Below are 16311 nucleotides of genomic sequence, written 5' to 3'. Positions count from 1 at the left end.
ATACTCAGCTTGGTGTCTGAGACATTTTTACAGTAGTTTTGAGATAGATTTTGGCCTGAAACATATTTTTAATTAATTTATTCTAATCTGTTCATGGTAGAGGGATACATTAAGGGTGTTCTAAATAAATCAGAGTCAGTAAGTTTCTCCACAAATGAACCATTTCACATCTAACCACTCTGAATGATATTGTTTACATTTCAACCTCTGAATTATGCAGACATTTCGAAAAATGTATTAACGACCTCGTAAATCAAAGGATCCTGTGATGTTCGAAGGAAATATTTACAAAGGACAAAGAGTATCAGGTTTGGAACCATTTTGTTTACCACAGGGTGCGACTGCATCGATTTCTGAAAACCCCATTCATTTCTTTCATAGTGAAAACCCCCTTATGCTGCATTTATGACCAAATAGTACCTGGGAAGTTTCCAACTTTTAGGTGGAAAATCCATTTGAACATGCCTCAAACTCATAATTCCCACTCAGAAAGTCTGAGTTTCTCAAGAGCTCTGACTTATGTCAGTTGTTGATCCGTGTTGTCATTTCAGCATGGCAGCAACTATAGAACAAGAAGTAACAAGGTGTTTTAAGCTTTGTAAACAGACTTTTGAGTGTATGATATGCTATTTGTGCAAAATGTCGATGGACAGTTGTAAGGCAAAGCCCTTATGTACAAGATTTTTGATCAAACTGCGTACTTTTGTGGCATTTTTGACACCATATTAATGGCAAATTGTTATAGCCTACATCCATGTTTAAAACAAGTAAAGCACTAACCTCACAGCTCTTAATTCAAATATAAATGCTTTTAAGAGATTCTACACACACAGTAGACACAGAGCTGAAGTTGCATGAATGCTTTTAGGTGGGAAGTTTAAAAATGAATATTAGAGTTTCTGATATGGGCATGAAGCAGTTTACAGAATGATGACATGACTTGAGTGGTCTGTTGCAGATGTGGGTAGTTCAGGTTCAGAAAGTAAAACTCAGCAGGATTTTGTTCCAATGGTCTTCTCCAGTTAGCGCAAACCATGGAATGGGTGTCCAGGCAATTAGAACAAAACGCTGGGGTGGAATTTTTGCTTTCTGGACCTAAATTACCCACCTCTGTCCAGTTGTAATGCTATTGCTAGATCACAGTTTTAGAGAGAGATGTTGATCATCTCCGACTCAGACAGTGCTCAGGTCTTGTGCTTGGGCTTTTCTGAATCTCAAGCAAGACAGATTCTCCAGAAAAGAAAATTTTATACTGAAATTTTTCACTTTTAGAAAACGGTAGATAACGGGTAACCTATCCATTGCTTTGTAGATACCTCAGATAAAGGTACATTCCTTGCACACTCCCATACACTCAATATACAATATTAGCCTATTTACATACAGAAACCCCAGTTTCTCATATATATTATCTTATATGCTTTTCAAGCCCTTCCGAATGGGTTGAAAAATTGCTTGTAATGAAATTCTCTGCATGATTTTTTCCTTTAATTTCCATAATTGAATATTTGCCTTTTGAGCTTCAGAAATACCTTGTATGAACATAGAAATTACAAATGGCAAAGAATATCACTTGTATTACATATGATTTTCAACCTTTTTGATATTTCAATAACAACTAAGGTCCAGGCAGGTCCATAAAGAGAAAGAAAGAAGGATGATTCTCAAATGGCTCCCTACTCCCTGTATAGTGCACTATGATTCTCTGCTCCCCATGTTGTGTTATTGAGCCCTATATTTTAGCTTCGTTACTTAAATAATGTCCAGGAGGCTGTTGTGTACTCTTTGTTAGACAGATCAGGCACTGTTAGGGTGCAGGAGCCTTTATTTTAGGACCTTTGTAGTGCACTGTGTAGGGGTTAGGGAGCCGTTTGAGATTGAGCCATTGGAACTCGAAGCTGTATGCCAGGAGCGCTATTTCAGTGTCTATGAGGATTTTGTACAAGGCTGCCATCTTCTGGTCTGGAATATACTACACACAAGCACTGTAGAGTAGAGCTGCATCCATGAGAACTGGGTTTCACGCTGTTTTTGGTTGTTCTTTTCCATTTTACAGAACTTATAACTCTTTATATGCAGATTGTGTGACTGATCAAACACTGTAGCCATGCTTATAGGTACTTTTCGTCTGTTTGTAATGTTATCAATCAGTCAGAGGTTGGTCAACGATTAACATGTTGAGGGACTTTGACAGCCCTACCCACAAGCAAGGTCAGTACGCATTGCCACTTGAATAATCAAATGTTTATTATTATTATTATTATTATTATTATTATGTTATTATTATTATTATTGGATGTTTATAATTATAATAACCAACTTATGGTGGGTTTTATATGGAATGAAAATAATGATATTGCTAAAAATGCTGGCCATTCTTTGTTATATTGTAAAAAATAAAGCACAAATAAAGAGAATAGACCTTGACTGTGTAGACATTTTAATTTTATAATGTTTATTTATGATATCAATGATTTCCAACTCTGTTTCTGGAGTATCTGCACATTTTAGTGTCTTTTCCTTCTCTGTCACATAAGACTCAACACTGGCTGGGCGTGTTAGTACGGGAGAAAATGTTAAAGTGTACTTTACAGGCATGAACGTGGGTAGTGGACACTCTCGGCACCCCCAGATTTCAGCGTTGGTTAACTGCAACTGTTAAAAATAATGTGGCATTGGCATAGAAGAAAATGTGGTAAACATTGCCCATACAGGCAAATGCTCTTTTATTGAACAGGCACTTCATAGGTCAGCAAGAAATGCCCAGTCCAGTGCTCCTGAATAACAGCAAGAAGAGCAGGGAAGGACACCGGAAGCCATAAGGCCTCACTCCATAGTTGACACTAAACCCACACTAACTGACCCACAGCCCAACACAATAAAACACATAGACACATCAACACCTAACAACATTAGCTACAGCTTTACATAACACGCCCCTAAAGCCTCTTCTGAAACGTAAGGGCGTGGCAGACATCATAATCAAGGTGCAAAAAACACAGGGAGTCCTAGGGGATCCAGGACCCCCTAATTAACCTCTTGGACCCCCTGAATCAAAATTCTGCAGGTTCCCTGAACATTTTGATGCTATGTTTTCTGTGGGTGAAAAAGGTGCAAATTCAGGAAAATGTTGTTTATCCTGCTTAGTGAGCTTCTGTCTTTGATATTTGTAACTAACTAGTGATGCAACATTGATCTACCTCAGGGTGGCGCTGTTGCAAATTGGTTGATCCAGTTGGTCCTTCATAGCCTAGCCAGGGCCGGTGTATATAGTCTGGCCTCTTCCTATTTCCCCCTTTACATCAAAAACAAGACTGCAAATCGCCACAGGGCACCCGCGAGTCCTCAGTGTATGGGGGTGAATGGAGCTAAACAGCTAAAAGCAAAAGGTTAAAATAATTTCTAATTACTTGCCCAGAACTTTCCTTTAATTTTAGAAAACAGAAGGATGTATTTCCCTAAAAAAAAGCAAAGAAAACTTACCTGTATGTCCTTTTTACTACAGCAAATGGGTTTTGGGCAGCAGGATGCTAACATTACTGCTACTGAGTGCTGATTGGTTGGCGAGCGGAGCAGCTCATTGGCTGATTGCGCTCACTGATGTCATGAACGTACATGAAGCGCTGTTTTAAACTCCTATAACTCGAGTTTAAAAGCTCTTAAAAACATAACAGCAGCGTTAAAATGTTTTATGCTGTTCTGTGTTCAGGAAATAAACATATTCTTTTACATTAAAGATGTTTCAGAATTTATAAACTATAATCTTACTCAAATGCTCCATCTTAACCCATTCATTTTGGACTTGCTCAGGAGCGCCCTCTAGCGTTTGAGAAACTCAGAAGACATCACAGGGCGGTAATTCTCCTCTCTATAAGTTCTCTGGGGATTCCTCTGAAAAACTTTACAATGTGCTGTAAAATGTTTCGCAAATCCAAAAACTCACAAAACCTCACAAGAGATTGGTTGAAAGAGTTAATTGTTACTAAAACTGAAAACAAAAGAGGAGATTTTTGAGATCTCAGTTAATGTGTGGAAGACCACATTTCCAAAATTCCATTGAAGCTGTAGCATCAGCACTGCTACAGCAAGCAAGTAGCCAGCCAACATGGGACCCCCCCCAAATACCAGGGGGTATTTCACACACTGGTCACAATAATAATAATAATAATAATAATAATAATAATAATAATAATAAAGATCTGAACTCGAAACTGATTTGAACGTAGTAAAGACATTTATCTGCTTGTATTAGAGTGGAGTTCATATTTTAATGTTTTATTTTTAGAAAATCCCGCAGTAGCTGCACTGTTTACGTTAGCAGTGTATTTTCATTACAGTGAGCATTCATTACATTTTCACTTTTCATTTTAGCCGTTGAGCTCTATTTACATTCATTGAGGACTCGCTTGCGGGCGCCCTCTGGCGTTTTGCAGCTATGTTTTTGATAAAAGGGGGGAATGTGGCCAGGCTCCTCATAAACCGGCTCTGACCGCGCCACACATCAACAATCTGATTGGACGCCGAGCAAATAATTTGCATCAAGTTAGTCCAGAAGGAGAGCAGAGAAATCAGGGTGTGCATCAGCAGTTAAATGTGTCAGTTGTTTGTGTATATTATCGTTTCTCGCCACATATTGGTTCGTTTTGACACGCTATGTTTGATGTAAATTATCAAACAAGGCATGATGTAACCGTTTACGCATATACTGTTTAAAAGTTCTGATCCCCGCCCCCCCCCCGCCCCCCCACCCCACTATCCATCATTACAGGACTAATTTATGAGCCAGAATGGGAAATACTGGTCTAATACTATAAATAATTAATATATTTATGAATCATAAAAGGTTAATGGAAAACAGTGCAGTGGATGGGAAAGAACTGGGGAACCGCGGTCTAACAGGATAGATAGATAGATAGATAGATAGATAGATAGATAGATAGATAGATAGATAAATATTTAAAAAAAACCTTCCCAAGCCCCAGTTGAGGTTAAAAGGGGAAAGACTGTCATAAGAGAGGCGCAGGATGTACGCCCTTCTGCACCGTTAACGGAGCGTCCAGTGTCGTTTCCTGATTGGTTCGCATGGATTCCGTACCCGCCTCCTTTGCCATTGTGCGCGCTGTGATTGGTTACGTTACCGGCCTACGTGTGCGTAAGCGGGATTCACTCGGAGTAGAGCAGGAATCGGAGCCGGTAGCTGCGCGAGTTCATATCCTCACTACGACAGCCTGAATTACAGCGGGTTTTCTTTGGTTTCCTGGATACTTTCAGGGAAAGTGTGCTGTACATTTTGTGAGGATGGATTACTCAAATCAGAGTGGGTTCAGACAGCGTAAGTTACGTACGTCATTCTTTTATTCGTGTTGTGAATTTCCGTGGACACTTTCAGTTTTGCCTTTCATGAATTGCTAGCATGTTGCTAACGGGCTAGCGGAGCACAGCAGGCGCACACGGAGCAGAGTGGACTCTAACCAGCCTCACAGCATGACTGGAGTAATGTGAAATAGACCCATAGAGCTTATATGTATCGTACTGACCTGTAAACGCTGTAAACTGTAGCTACTATAACTGTATTTTGGTCCTGCAGCTCTTGTTCCTATGCCGATAAACTCGCTCAGGCTGAATCTCAAATGGCCCCCTTCTCCCTACTCCCTACATAGTGCACAGTGTGAGCTATAAAGTGTTGCCTTCCACACCAAATAGTGTAACGTTACTGCATTTCCAGTAGGAAATTGTGTACAGATAGCTAAATGTCAAATGCCTCTCTGTAAGACATCAGTTAGCTAGCTTATCATACACTGTATGTGAACAGGACCCATTATTGTAAGACCTACGTAGTGCACTGTGTAGGGAGTACACACTTTACAGGTTTTTAGTAAAGGCAGTGGTTGTGTGTAAAGCCATTTCACGCTTAAATAGTTATTGTATGGTGAATTGGTTCTTCAGATTGATGGAGAATGTGTTGTATGTGGTTCTGTATTTGAAAACGGTTCTATATAGCACCATAAAGTGTTCCTCTACTGATAAAGCTTCACATTTTGGTGCTATATATAACCCTTTTCAGAAAGGTTCTGTCTAGAACTGTTTACATCACATTCTCCATCATTCTGAAGAATCTTTTCACCATGCAAATAACCATTAAAGCATTCACTGATTCTATGTAGAACTCATGATTTTAAATATAACAATTGCCTTTACTGAAGATCTCTGGAAGAACCATCTTTCTTCAGTGTGTAGGGAGCCATTTGAGATTCAGCCCCAGTTAGACGGCGTATTTTAGCTAACATTGTTATACAGGTTATTTGTGGAACCAGCCGGCTATCTGACTAACTACCTCTGTACGTACACTATGTGTCCAGAGTATCCAGACACATCATCTATTTAGTGAATTCAGCTTTGATAAGGTGGACTCATTGATGCCACAGTGACTCACAGCTTGTGTAATCTCCAAAGAAATCATAGAAAAGCAGCTGCACATGAGCCTAAGTCACCATGCCCAATGCTGAGGGTGGGATAGAGGGGTATGAGGTCCCTAGCACTGGGATGTGAGGCAGTGGAAAGTGATGGAGCTCCATCCACTACCTTTGCAGTGAGCTGTGATTCAGAACTCCATCCATGATCCATCACCTAACATCAGTACCTGACATCTCTTAATGCCTTATGAATGCAATCAAAATCTCTAGTGTAAAGACTTTGCAGTAGAGTAGAAGCTGTTACTGCAGCAAAGGGGCAAGACTCCCTTTAATACCCTTGATTTCAGAATGATGATGTTTACAAGCTTTAGGACATATACCTATCTAAAGTGCCTCTTATTCAGTTTGCATTTGAATTGTTTAACAAAACTTCTGTTCCTATCGGGTTTCCTTGATTTCGTCTCATCTGGTAGTCATGTGGATCTACATGCTAGTCAGTTCTGCCAGTATATTAGTGAGGCTGGTCTGGTAAAATCAAGGAAAGCAGCTGGAAAAGAAAATTTATTCAACTATTTGTATGCAGCTTCTGTAATGTTACTTTGGACTCCAGAAATTATTAACTGTAACTGATTTTGACCTGTTCACTTCTATCACAGAACCGAAGGTCAGGATGAGGGGCGCCGCCGTGGACTCCAGTGAACCCAGTCAGCTCTTTGATGACACCAGTGCTGGGCACAATGCTGGACCCAGTGGTGTGGATAAAGGACCAATGGCCCATGCAGGACAGAGCCTCCTTTCAGACCCAATGTCCAACCTCGCAATGGCCTATGGGAGTAGTCTTGCCAGCCAGGGCAAGGAAATGATGGACAAGAATGTAAGTGGCATTATAGCAAAAAACATTTGCTGTATCTGACAGAGAGGAATGTTAAAGAGGTGGTTTTCAACCTTATCTCAGTCTGCCCCATCTGTAGTATATGGTCATTTATAATGGACAATAAATGAAAGTCCTGCCTATTAGCTTCTATTATAAGTGAGTTTTGAGTCTGTCCTTTTCTAAAAACAAGGAAATGATTGTTCATGGTGATCGACTGTATGCAACAAATGCTGCAGATAGAGAGTAGATTGTGTTTCTTTAAGAGGCACAAGACTGCATGTCATTAAAATACATGTGATTTTCATGCCTCAGTCAACGAAGCTCTTCTTGTGCTTTGCTTGTGCTAGAGGCAAGTTTTTTTTATGCATATTTGTTTTAGACTTGTCACATGGCATGCTGACCAGCACACAGTTGTTTAATATGTGTTACAATTGTAGTGAAAGAGGTCACATGACAGACTGGATCATTGTTTTTTTTAGTTCGTTTGTACTAAAACTCTTTATGATTTCACAGCTTGACCGCTTTATCCCCATCTCCAAACTGAAGTATTATTTTGCTGTGGACACGGTTTACGTTGGCAAGAAGCTTGGACTGCTTGTATTCCCTTATATGCACGAGGTAAGGCTGATATGCTGTTCTTATCATTGTTCTGTGGTGTAACAGCCTGGAATTCAAAGTCATGTTCAAGGGGTACTCAACTGCTGCTTGAACGGTGGATGCAGTAGCGCATGGGAGGTCCTTAAAGGAGAATTCCACCAGTTCTTTAGAATTTCTGCACAGTTCAGTTGAGATGTAAACAAAGTAATTCGGAGTGGTTTGTGTGAAATGGATCATTGTAGAGAAGCTTGCCGAATTAGATTTCTTTACAGTGGTGGTGATGGGAACCAGGGGTCGTGATGTCTACAGTGCAAATATGTCTATTTTATTTACAATCCAAAACCACCAGTGAACCCACACATGTCTTCTGAGCTTTTGTATTGTTGATGATGGTAAAATAGTGGTAAATCTGGGGGGATAAGTTTTCCACCATGAATAAATTTAAAACGTGTACATGTTTTAGGCCAAAATCGTATCACAAAAATGCTATAAAAACACTGCGTCATATCAGACAATTTCATGGTAATAACTTTATAACATTTAACTCTTAAGACGTCTGGTTCCTATCACCACCGCTGTGAACGATTCAGAGTCAGTAAGTTTCATTAGAACAGAGCATCTCACTCCAAATCACTCTGACTTTGTTTACGTTGTAGTCATTTAATCATGCAAGACATTTTTAATAATTGGGGAAATTCCCCTTCAAGAGCAGGTTATACACAGTACTCACTGTCTGTTGCTGCTTATTTGCTTACTTAGTGGATACTTCCATGTTGACTGAAGTTAACTGAACTTCATGTTCAGGTTTTTTTTTAATTTATATTTCTTTAAGGGTGCACCAATCATATTTTTTATGACTGATTCAGATTTCTTTACAGCCAAATCAGCTGATGTTAGAGCTGGGCGATATGGTCAAAAATGTTGTCACGATAAATAAAATTCATATTGTTCAACATCAATACATATCGCGATAAATATCAAGTCATTATTTCTTTCAAGTTTGAAGGCTGATTTTTGCTCCTGGCTGGTTAATTGCTGTTTTAAACTTATCCTTTATGGTCAGAACATGACAAACACTCAACAAACAGTGGAACATTTCACAAATCTGGGAGAGTCATGGGAGAGTGGGGGAAAGTTTCTGGTTGGCTGTTTTTACCAGCTGGGAAAGCACGGCCACAATTTTTGTAATAGTCATAATTTAAGAAAGAAAACGAGTGCTGGGCTATCTGGTTACAAATGCTAAACGAGTGGCCAACAACAGTGCTAAACTGTTTAGTTTCTCAACAATGTCAGTTTAGTACGAACAGCAAACATTAGCTGTCATATCACAGTATTCAAACACCAGCTAGTAGACGACTGGATTTCTCTGTAGTAATTTGAGGGTGAACCGCAATATATCTAACACCAGACAAATGGAGTCCGCCTTTTAGGTACGTTTAAACTGAAATCGGTGCTTTTGTGTCTTATTTGATCTACAGTAACTTCAATTCTCCGTGCTGTGCGAGTGACAGAGCGCTGCTTCAAGTTAGCCTGCTGCTAAAAACAGCTAGCCTGGAAAGATAGCGCTCTCCTGCTCTCCAATGCCTCACAGCTTCCTCAGTTTACTTTCGTTTAAATCAGGACTGTAATTTACATGAGCCCACTTCTTTCTTTCACTTTCGTTGCTTGGGAATACACTAATACTAAAATATGACTGTAGTTGTGAGGAGCAGACCTGTTTTAATGCTGCTAAAGCTTGTTAGGATGTAAGGAAAGAGGTGAGTTCACTGTAGGACAGTACAGTTACACCACTTATCTCGTCACTCACACTCGGTCACAGGAGTACAAATCACTGATCGCTCCACTCAGACAGGGAATGTATGACTCCACATTTCAGACAGGGAATGTATAACTCCACATTTCCCCTCCCTCTCTAATCATCTCGAAAATCTCGGAAGTGCGCCCTCTCCTGGCAACAGCATAGTAGTGTCGCTTTCCTTGCAGTAGAAAATGCCACCAAGGCTGTCGCTAGAAAGTGGAAGTGTGGGAATGGTGTATTATATCGAAACGGTATCAAACATTTCTTATAGTTCTATTGAGGAAAGTTATATTGTGATAATTATCGTTATCATTTTATCGCCCAGCTCTAGCTGATGTTTATTAGCCTTTTGAAACATATAAGTACACTTCTATTAAACTTTGTTTTTTTGCATTATTTGCCCTTTAATGGGCTAAACTCACATTTGAAATCTTTACTGTATCAAATAGTAACTATGCTACAACATTTTGGTTTAAGTTTAGCAGCAGCATTAAAATATAGCATAAGTGCACTTACCTGTCTTACTTACCTCATAAAATTTCAGCACAGATGAGCAAAAATCAGCCAGTTGCGTGTTTGTAGCAAAAATCGCTGTTTCTGTTCGTGGATTCTGCATTTTTTACATTGTTTGCTCTACTGCATGCTTTTGCTTTGGGTCGCAGTTTTTCAAATGTACTGATGGTCTGATTAGTTCTGTTTCTGAATTTTAAATATTTTATTGATGTGTAACAGGGAAAAAATAAGTAAATAAACAAATATTACACAAGCTTTTATTATAATTCACTATAATTCAATTTTCTGTAAACATTTTAGTCGTCTTTCATCTTTTACTGTCTGATCAGTGTTCCTTACTTGTGCAAAGGTTTTGGCACAAATTACATGTTCTCTTGATTTTCTAAGTGAAAAGTTAACACATCCTCTATTGAGAACACACTTCACATTTTGATGCACAATTAGTGTTCATTTGCTGGATTTTGTCATCTACCTCAAGATTTGATTTGTGTCTCAGTAGTGTATGATGGCACGTACAAACGAGGATTCTGGGTTAATGTTAGCATCTCATTTTTTTGCTTTTTCTCTGTGTGGTCACAGAACTGGGAGGTGAGTTACCAGCAGGACACTCCAGTAGCTCCACGCTTTGATGTCAATGCTCCGGACCTGTACATTCCCGGTAAACTGTGACATTATTTATTTATTTATTTTAATTTTTTCCTCAATCAGAAATGGACAAGTTTATTAAGATCTCTGTTGGTAATTTAGAATTATAATGTCGATGTTCAAAACATCAATGTTTTCTCCTCGTTGTTGTACTTTTTATAGCATGTTTTACTGGGGATAGTTTTATCAGCATAATATGTCCTTAACTGATGTGTGTATTGAATACATGGACTATATGCCCCATTCCGCTAAATAACCATTTTCCCTGTTTGTGTATTTCCAGCTATGGCTTTTATCACTTACATCCTGGTGGCAGGATTGGCCTTGGGGACACAGAACCGGTAAGATGGGTGTTCTGCCCTCTCTTGCACTCCTGTGACAGGTCTTTGTGTACTGTTCAGTGTCTGGCCCCTCTATTTTTAAACCATACATTAGTGTAGACCTACTGTTCTGATTCTAAGGCCCTTTTTACACAAAGCATGCAAAAGAGTTTATTTTTAATTCAAAGACTGCTGCAATACAAAATTAAGGATCAACTTTCCAGTGAGTGTACTTGGCATGAGTTGCTTGTGCTTGTAAATAGCTGATGACGTGACTGCTATTTCTGAATACATGGGTTCTGTGTTCTGGTTTCATACTTTGAGTGGTTTTGTGCTGTAGTTTCACATGCTGTAAAAATATGTGCAAGGTATGATGTAGCTAGTCAATTACAGATATAGATACAAACTAAATAACTATAGTGTCCATTTGGTCTTGTTGATGCGTGATGTTACTTTGGACTGCAGCACCTATTATCTTGTATATGTTATCTGCATAGTGTGTCATTTATTATTATTATTATTATTATTATTATTATGTTGTTGTTGTTGTTGTTGTTGATGATGTTTTTGTTGTTATTATATCAAACTTTTCTGTGCATTATAAGGTAGAATAATGTAGCTTGTCATCAACATACCTGTGATTTTCATGTCTGTTTGTCAAATGAAATGCTATATCATTAAATCTGTCCATCTGTTTCTCTTTCCAGGTTTTCTCCAGAGATCTTAGGCATGCAGGCTAGTTCAGCCCTGGTGTGGCTCATTATTGAAGTGCTTGCTGTTCTTCTGAGTCTTTACCTGGTCACAGTAAACACAGACCTCACCACCATTGACCTGGTGGCCTTTTCTGGATATAAATATGTTGGGTAAGGACCTGAAATGAAGAGCTGCTTCCTATATCGCTGACATTGCAGTAAAGTGAAAACTGAGAGTGCACAACCATTAATCCTAAATGAGAAAAGCTTAGAGGATAATTTCCTCTGATTTGTTCTTCTGTCTCTGATTTGTGGGAACTCGATTCATTTCTGGGCATTTAAAATGCTGATATGGCTTGTAATGTGAAGCTCAAGGCTACAGCTCGACCCCTCCATAATGTTAACGGTCTTAAAATGAGGCAATAGAGCTTGAGGAAAGTTCTGACACTTAACCATTTTTGTGCTAAAACGACTGAAAACCACTGAAAAACTTTGATTATAGCTGCTAATGGCCAGTTGCTGAATTCCAGCAGTAAGCTAAGGTGCAATACTGTGCAAGAGTCAGAGACCACCCTTCATGTATATAAATTAAAAGTTAAAACAGTCCTTAAGTTGTTTAGGTTTTTCAAAAGGTATTTCTGAGGAGATTACATACAAGACAATCTACTTGCATAAGGAAGGTGAAAGTCAAAGGAAAATAAGTAAAAAAACAAGAGTGTCCAAAACTGAAGCTCAGTTGTTTTATAAATATACACAGAAAATGGGCCAAGACCAGGTAGACCACCAAAACTGTCCCATCAGATAAACAGCACTTAACGCTTCCATCTTTGAGAGAGAGTAGAAAATCAAGCTGCTTCAGATCTGAAAAAAATCCACAGGTGTTTCTGTCCATCCTTCCACTGTGAGAAGACAACTCAGCGCTATGGGTCTGGAAGGATGTGTAGCTGTCAAGAAGGCCTTACTGAGAAAAGGAAATAGACAAAAAAGAACAGTTGCAAACAAAGAAGCTGCTCAGAACAATTGACTGACCCTACCAGAGTCCAGACCTCCACATCACTGAATGTGTGTTGGATTACTTGGATTGTGAGAAGCAAAATGCTAAACCAGCTTCTAAAATTGAACATTTGGAGAAAAATATTACTGCAAATTTATTTGAAAAGCTGATAGCAAGTCTCCTAAACAGAGGAGAGGGCAAAAAGTGGATACTGTAAATACTGACAAAGTTGATATTTATATTTAGTTGTGTATATATAGTTATTATATTTAGTTGTGGCTTCTGTATAATTTTCTGTTAATTAAATGTTTTCTGCTTAATGGCTTTTTTTGACTGGAAGTGAAATAAATTAAGGGTGGTCTCTGATTGACTCTTGCACAGTACTGTATGTGTAATTTAAGCTGTAAATCTCTATAATTCTTTCAGAGACAGGACTAGTTTCCCCAACTCTGCCTGATCACACATCATTACCCGAAAACTGTAATTGCTTTTTGGTGCTCCAGAGTTGGATACATTTTTTTTTCTTTGTTTTTAGAGTATAATTGCCGTATTATATCATTTCACATTATATAGGCATATAATAAATGTTTAGGTTGAGCTTTAGTGAGTTCATTTGTGATTCCGTCTTTTTTCCCCATAGGATGATAGTAGGAGTGCTGGCAGGGCTTCTGTTTGGAAAGATGGGATATTACCTCACACTGCTCTGGTGCTGTGCGTCTATCTTCGTCTTTATGGTGAGTTATTCGCGGATTGTCTTTACTAATTTGGTTTTGGCTTTGCTACCTTTAGATAGTTTTACACTGTACAGTAACATTTACAGTGCAAGCAGTGGAGGGAAACAGCGTGGAGGATCACAGATACACAGTTTAGTGCTTTCTCCTCTGTTCTGCTGAGTCAGGTCCAGTACAGCACGTAAGTGTTGTAGCCAAGTTGTACAGTGTTGAGGTCTGTAATTACCGCAGCCTGTGTCTCTTCATCGCCTCGAAGTAGAATGTAGTTGAGAGCTGATTTGACCTCATCAGTAACTCTCAGTTTCTTATGTGTGGTTGTTAAGCCAGCCCCTTGTGTTAGAGCTCTGGTGGGAGAGTACCAGCTGTTTTTCAGTTCTACATTTCGATTCTTTTAACAGCTGGTGCACAGAAAACAACAGAACAGATACATTTAGAGATGCTGCCTATTCAAGATGTTTTCTATCAGGTTGTTTTTTGCTTTTGTGCAGGTACATGGAGTGTCACAGGTTCTTGTGTGATCTTTGCTTTTGGTTCTTGTATATGTGATAAAGGAACTGCTTGTAGGTCAAAATCTCACGGGTTTTAATTAAAGAAAGCGCTTTTTTTGTTACGATATGAAACGAGCAGTTGAAGCACTGCCTTTCTCTTTTTTGTTTTGTTGTGATTGAGCATGAATACCAGTAAATTATATGTATATGAACATGTTGGGGCGTGTCTGTTGCAGATGATATGTAAATAAGGTACTAGTGCACGAGCGCTTGTTTTCACGCACTGAAGCTAATTCACCAGTTGCGCCCAAATCACTGCTTATTTCGTCATCCTACAGCTGTGCTCTTTCTACACAACTTTGATGAATAAGGACCACTGAGTGATGTTGATGTGATTTGGTGTTAGACGTGTAGTTCTTTCTGTGGGGTCGTAGAGTGTTTGAGTAGTTTCAGATGATAGCCTACTTTAATATGGTCTTAAGTGAACTGCTTCAATTAAAAATGGATCATTCTAAAAATGAGTGGTTTTTAAAGAAGAAATGTCTGATTAATATCAGTACGATACTCAAGGTTTCAATTTCAGAAAAGAAAAGGTAGTATACTGCTATCTCTATTAAAAAAAAAGCGTGTATATAGAAATGTCCATCAAGCTCTGTAACCGAAAGCAAAAGCAGTAGAAGATTTTAAACTACACATTATCATCACAGCTGGGTGACTGAGAAGGTAAATATTAATCAATGATTTCTTTTTAAACTGAGTAATCATGACAGCCCTCCTCTGAATCCTGTCATTTGTCTCTGTCCGCCGTAGATCCGAACGCTGAGGTTAAAGATTCTGTCCGAGGCGGCTGCAGAGGGGGTTCTGGTCCGAGGAGCGAAGAATCAACTGCGCATGTACCTGACAATGGCCATCGCTGCTGCACAGCCTGTGTTCATGTACTGGCTAACCTTCCACCTGGTTAGATAAGAGTCGGAGCGCCCATGTTAAAGCTACCACTACAGTGACAACTCAGACACTCTCCGTCCTACTTGAAAGAGAGAAAAGATTTTTTGCACAGATGCAATTAAAAAAAAATAAAGAAAACAAATGGACAAGCATTGCAAAGTCTCACAGCACAACAGTAAGTGTCATTGTCCAGCTGTCTTTTGTATGGCGAGCCTTGTTTACTTTTTATGTACATTTCTAGGAGCGACTGTTGGCTTTTTGTGTTTTTTGTATAATGTACAGTGCATTTGTTTGATTTCTATTTTAAAACTATGTGAACACGTGTAATAATGTATAAAATGTGACTTGGACGAGTCTGTTGTATCTCTGAAGCTTTATTTGAGCCAGTCTGCACGGTTTAACACTGAGTCCTGTTTATGTTTGACACAAAACGCCAGCCATATCTTTGTTTCTGGCTCTAGATTGTGTGTGTGTGTGTGTGTGTGTACGTTTCTCTGCGACTGATTTTAAATGAGTCAAATGCTTCTGTTTTGTAACCACTCTGACAAATGCTTTATAGAATGAAGAACAATTCATGACTGAGCTTTTGCAATTAAAGTGTAAAAACAGTGTCCCTTCCTGTTTCGCTTAAAATGAAGAATTGTGACGTAGCTGTTTAAAACATAAAGGTATACATTTTGCTTTCCTGTAGGTCTCTGTCTAGATTTTCTAACTCTAATTGATGCTTCTTCTTAATTCCTTGCTCTTACATCCTCCAGCCTGTAGTGCTGTAGAACTACAGTCTCAAGACATTTTTGACTTGTACTAAATAGTATTTGTTCTTGAACTTCGGTCATTAGTCTCAGCAAATTTAGCCTCTGGTCTTGGCTGAGACCAACTACTGTTTAAACCAGGAGTGTCACTGATGTGAAGCACCAAAAGCCGCAGTCACGTCCATAAAAAAGTCAGCAAAGTTACTATAGTCATCTACCACAACATATTGGAGTCAAATTAAATGATGAATATGAGCTCAAAGAGCTCAGAGGTTTGAGGGTATTCACTTCCAAATAGGGTGAACACAGCACTGCTGTGTCTGATCTACTCGTACCAGCGCAACACACACTAACACACCACCACCACGTCAGCGTCACTGCAGTGCTGGGAATGATCCACCATACAAATAATATCTGCTCTGTGGTGGTCCTGCGGGGGTCCTGACTATTGAAGAACAGGGTAAAAGGGGGTTCACAGAGTATGCAGAGAAACAGATAGGCCTCAGTCTGTAATTATAGAACTACAAAGAGCACCTATATAGTAAGTGC

General features: G+C 39.1%; 1 protein-coding gene across 2 annotated transcripts; it reads left to right on the top strand.

Moving 5' to 3' along the window:
• The first annotated feature begins 5169 nt into the window (after window positions 1–5169).
• yif1b (Yip1 interacting factor homolog B (S. cerevisiae)) lies at window positions 5170–15617 on the top strand. Of its 2 annotated transcripts, none has more exons than XM_036584838.1 (8): window positions 5170–5332; window positions 7070–7287; window positions 7801–7905; window positions 10775–10853; window positions 11124–11181; window positions 11868–12023; window positions 13487–13580; window positions 14876–15617. In XM_036584838.1, exons 1-8 carry the CDS (start codon window positions 5299–5301, stop codon window positions 15029–15031), a joined length of 900 nt encoding a protein of 299 aa, XP_036440731.1. In that variant the 5' UTR covers window positions 5170–5298; the 3' UTR covers window positions 15032–15617. The 2 variants fall into 2 exon arrangements, with proteins under 2 accessions (XP_036440731.1, XP_036440730.1); XM_036584837.1 differs by having other exon boundaries at window positions 5170–5341.
• The last annotated feature ends 694 nt before the right edge of the window (window positions 15618–16311 follow it).

The sequence above is a fragment of the Colossoma macropomum genome, unplaced genomic scaffold (assembly GCF_904425465.1).
Source record: "Colossoma macropomum unplaced genomic scaffold, Colossoma_macropomum, whole genome shotgun sequence".
Lineage (NCBI taxonomy): Eukaryota > Metazoa > Chordata > Actinopteri > Characiformes > Serrasalmidae > Colossoma > Colossoma macropomum.
This window is presented reverse-complemented; position numbering and strand designations above follow the sequence as displayed.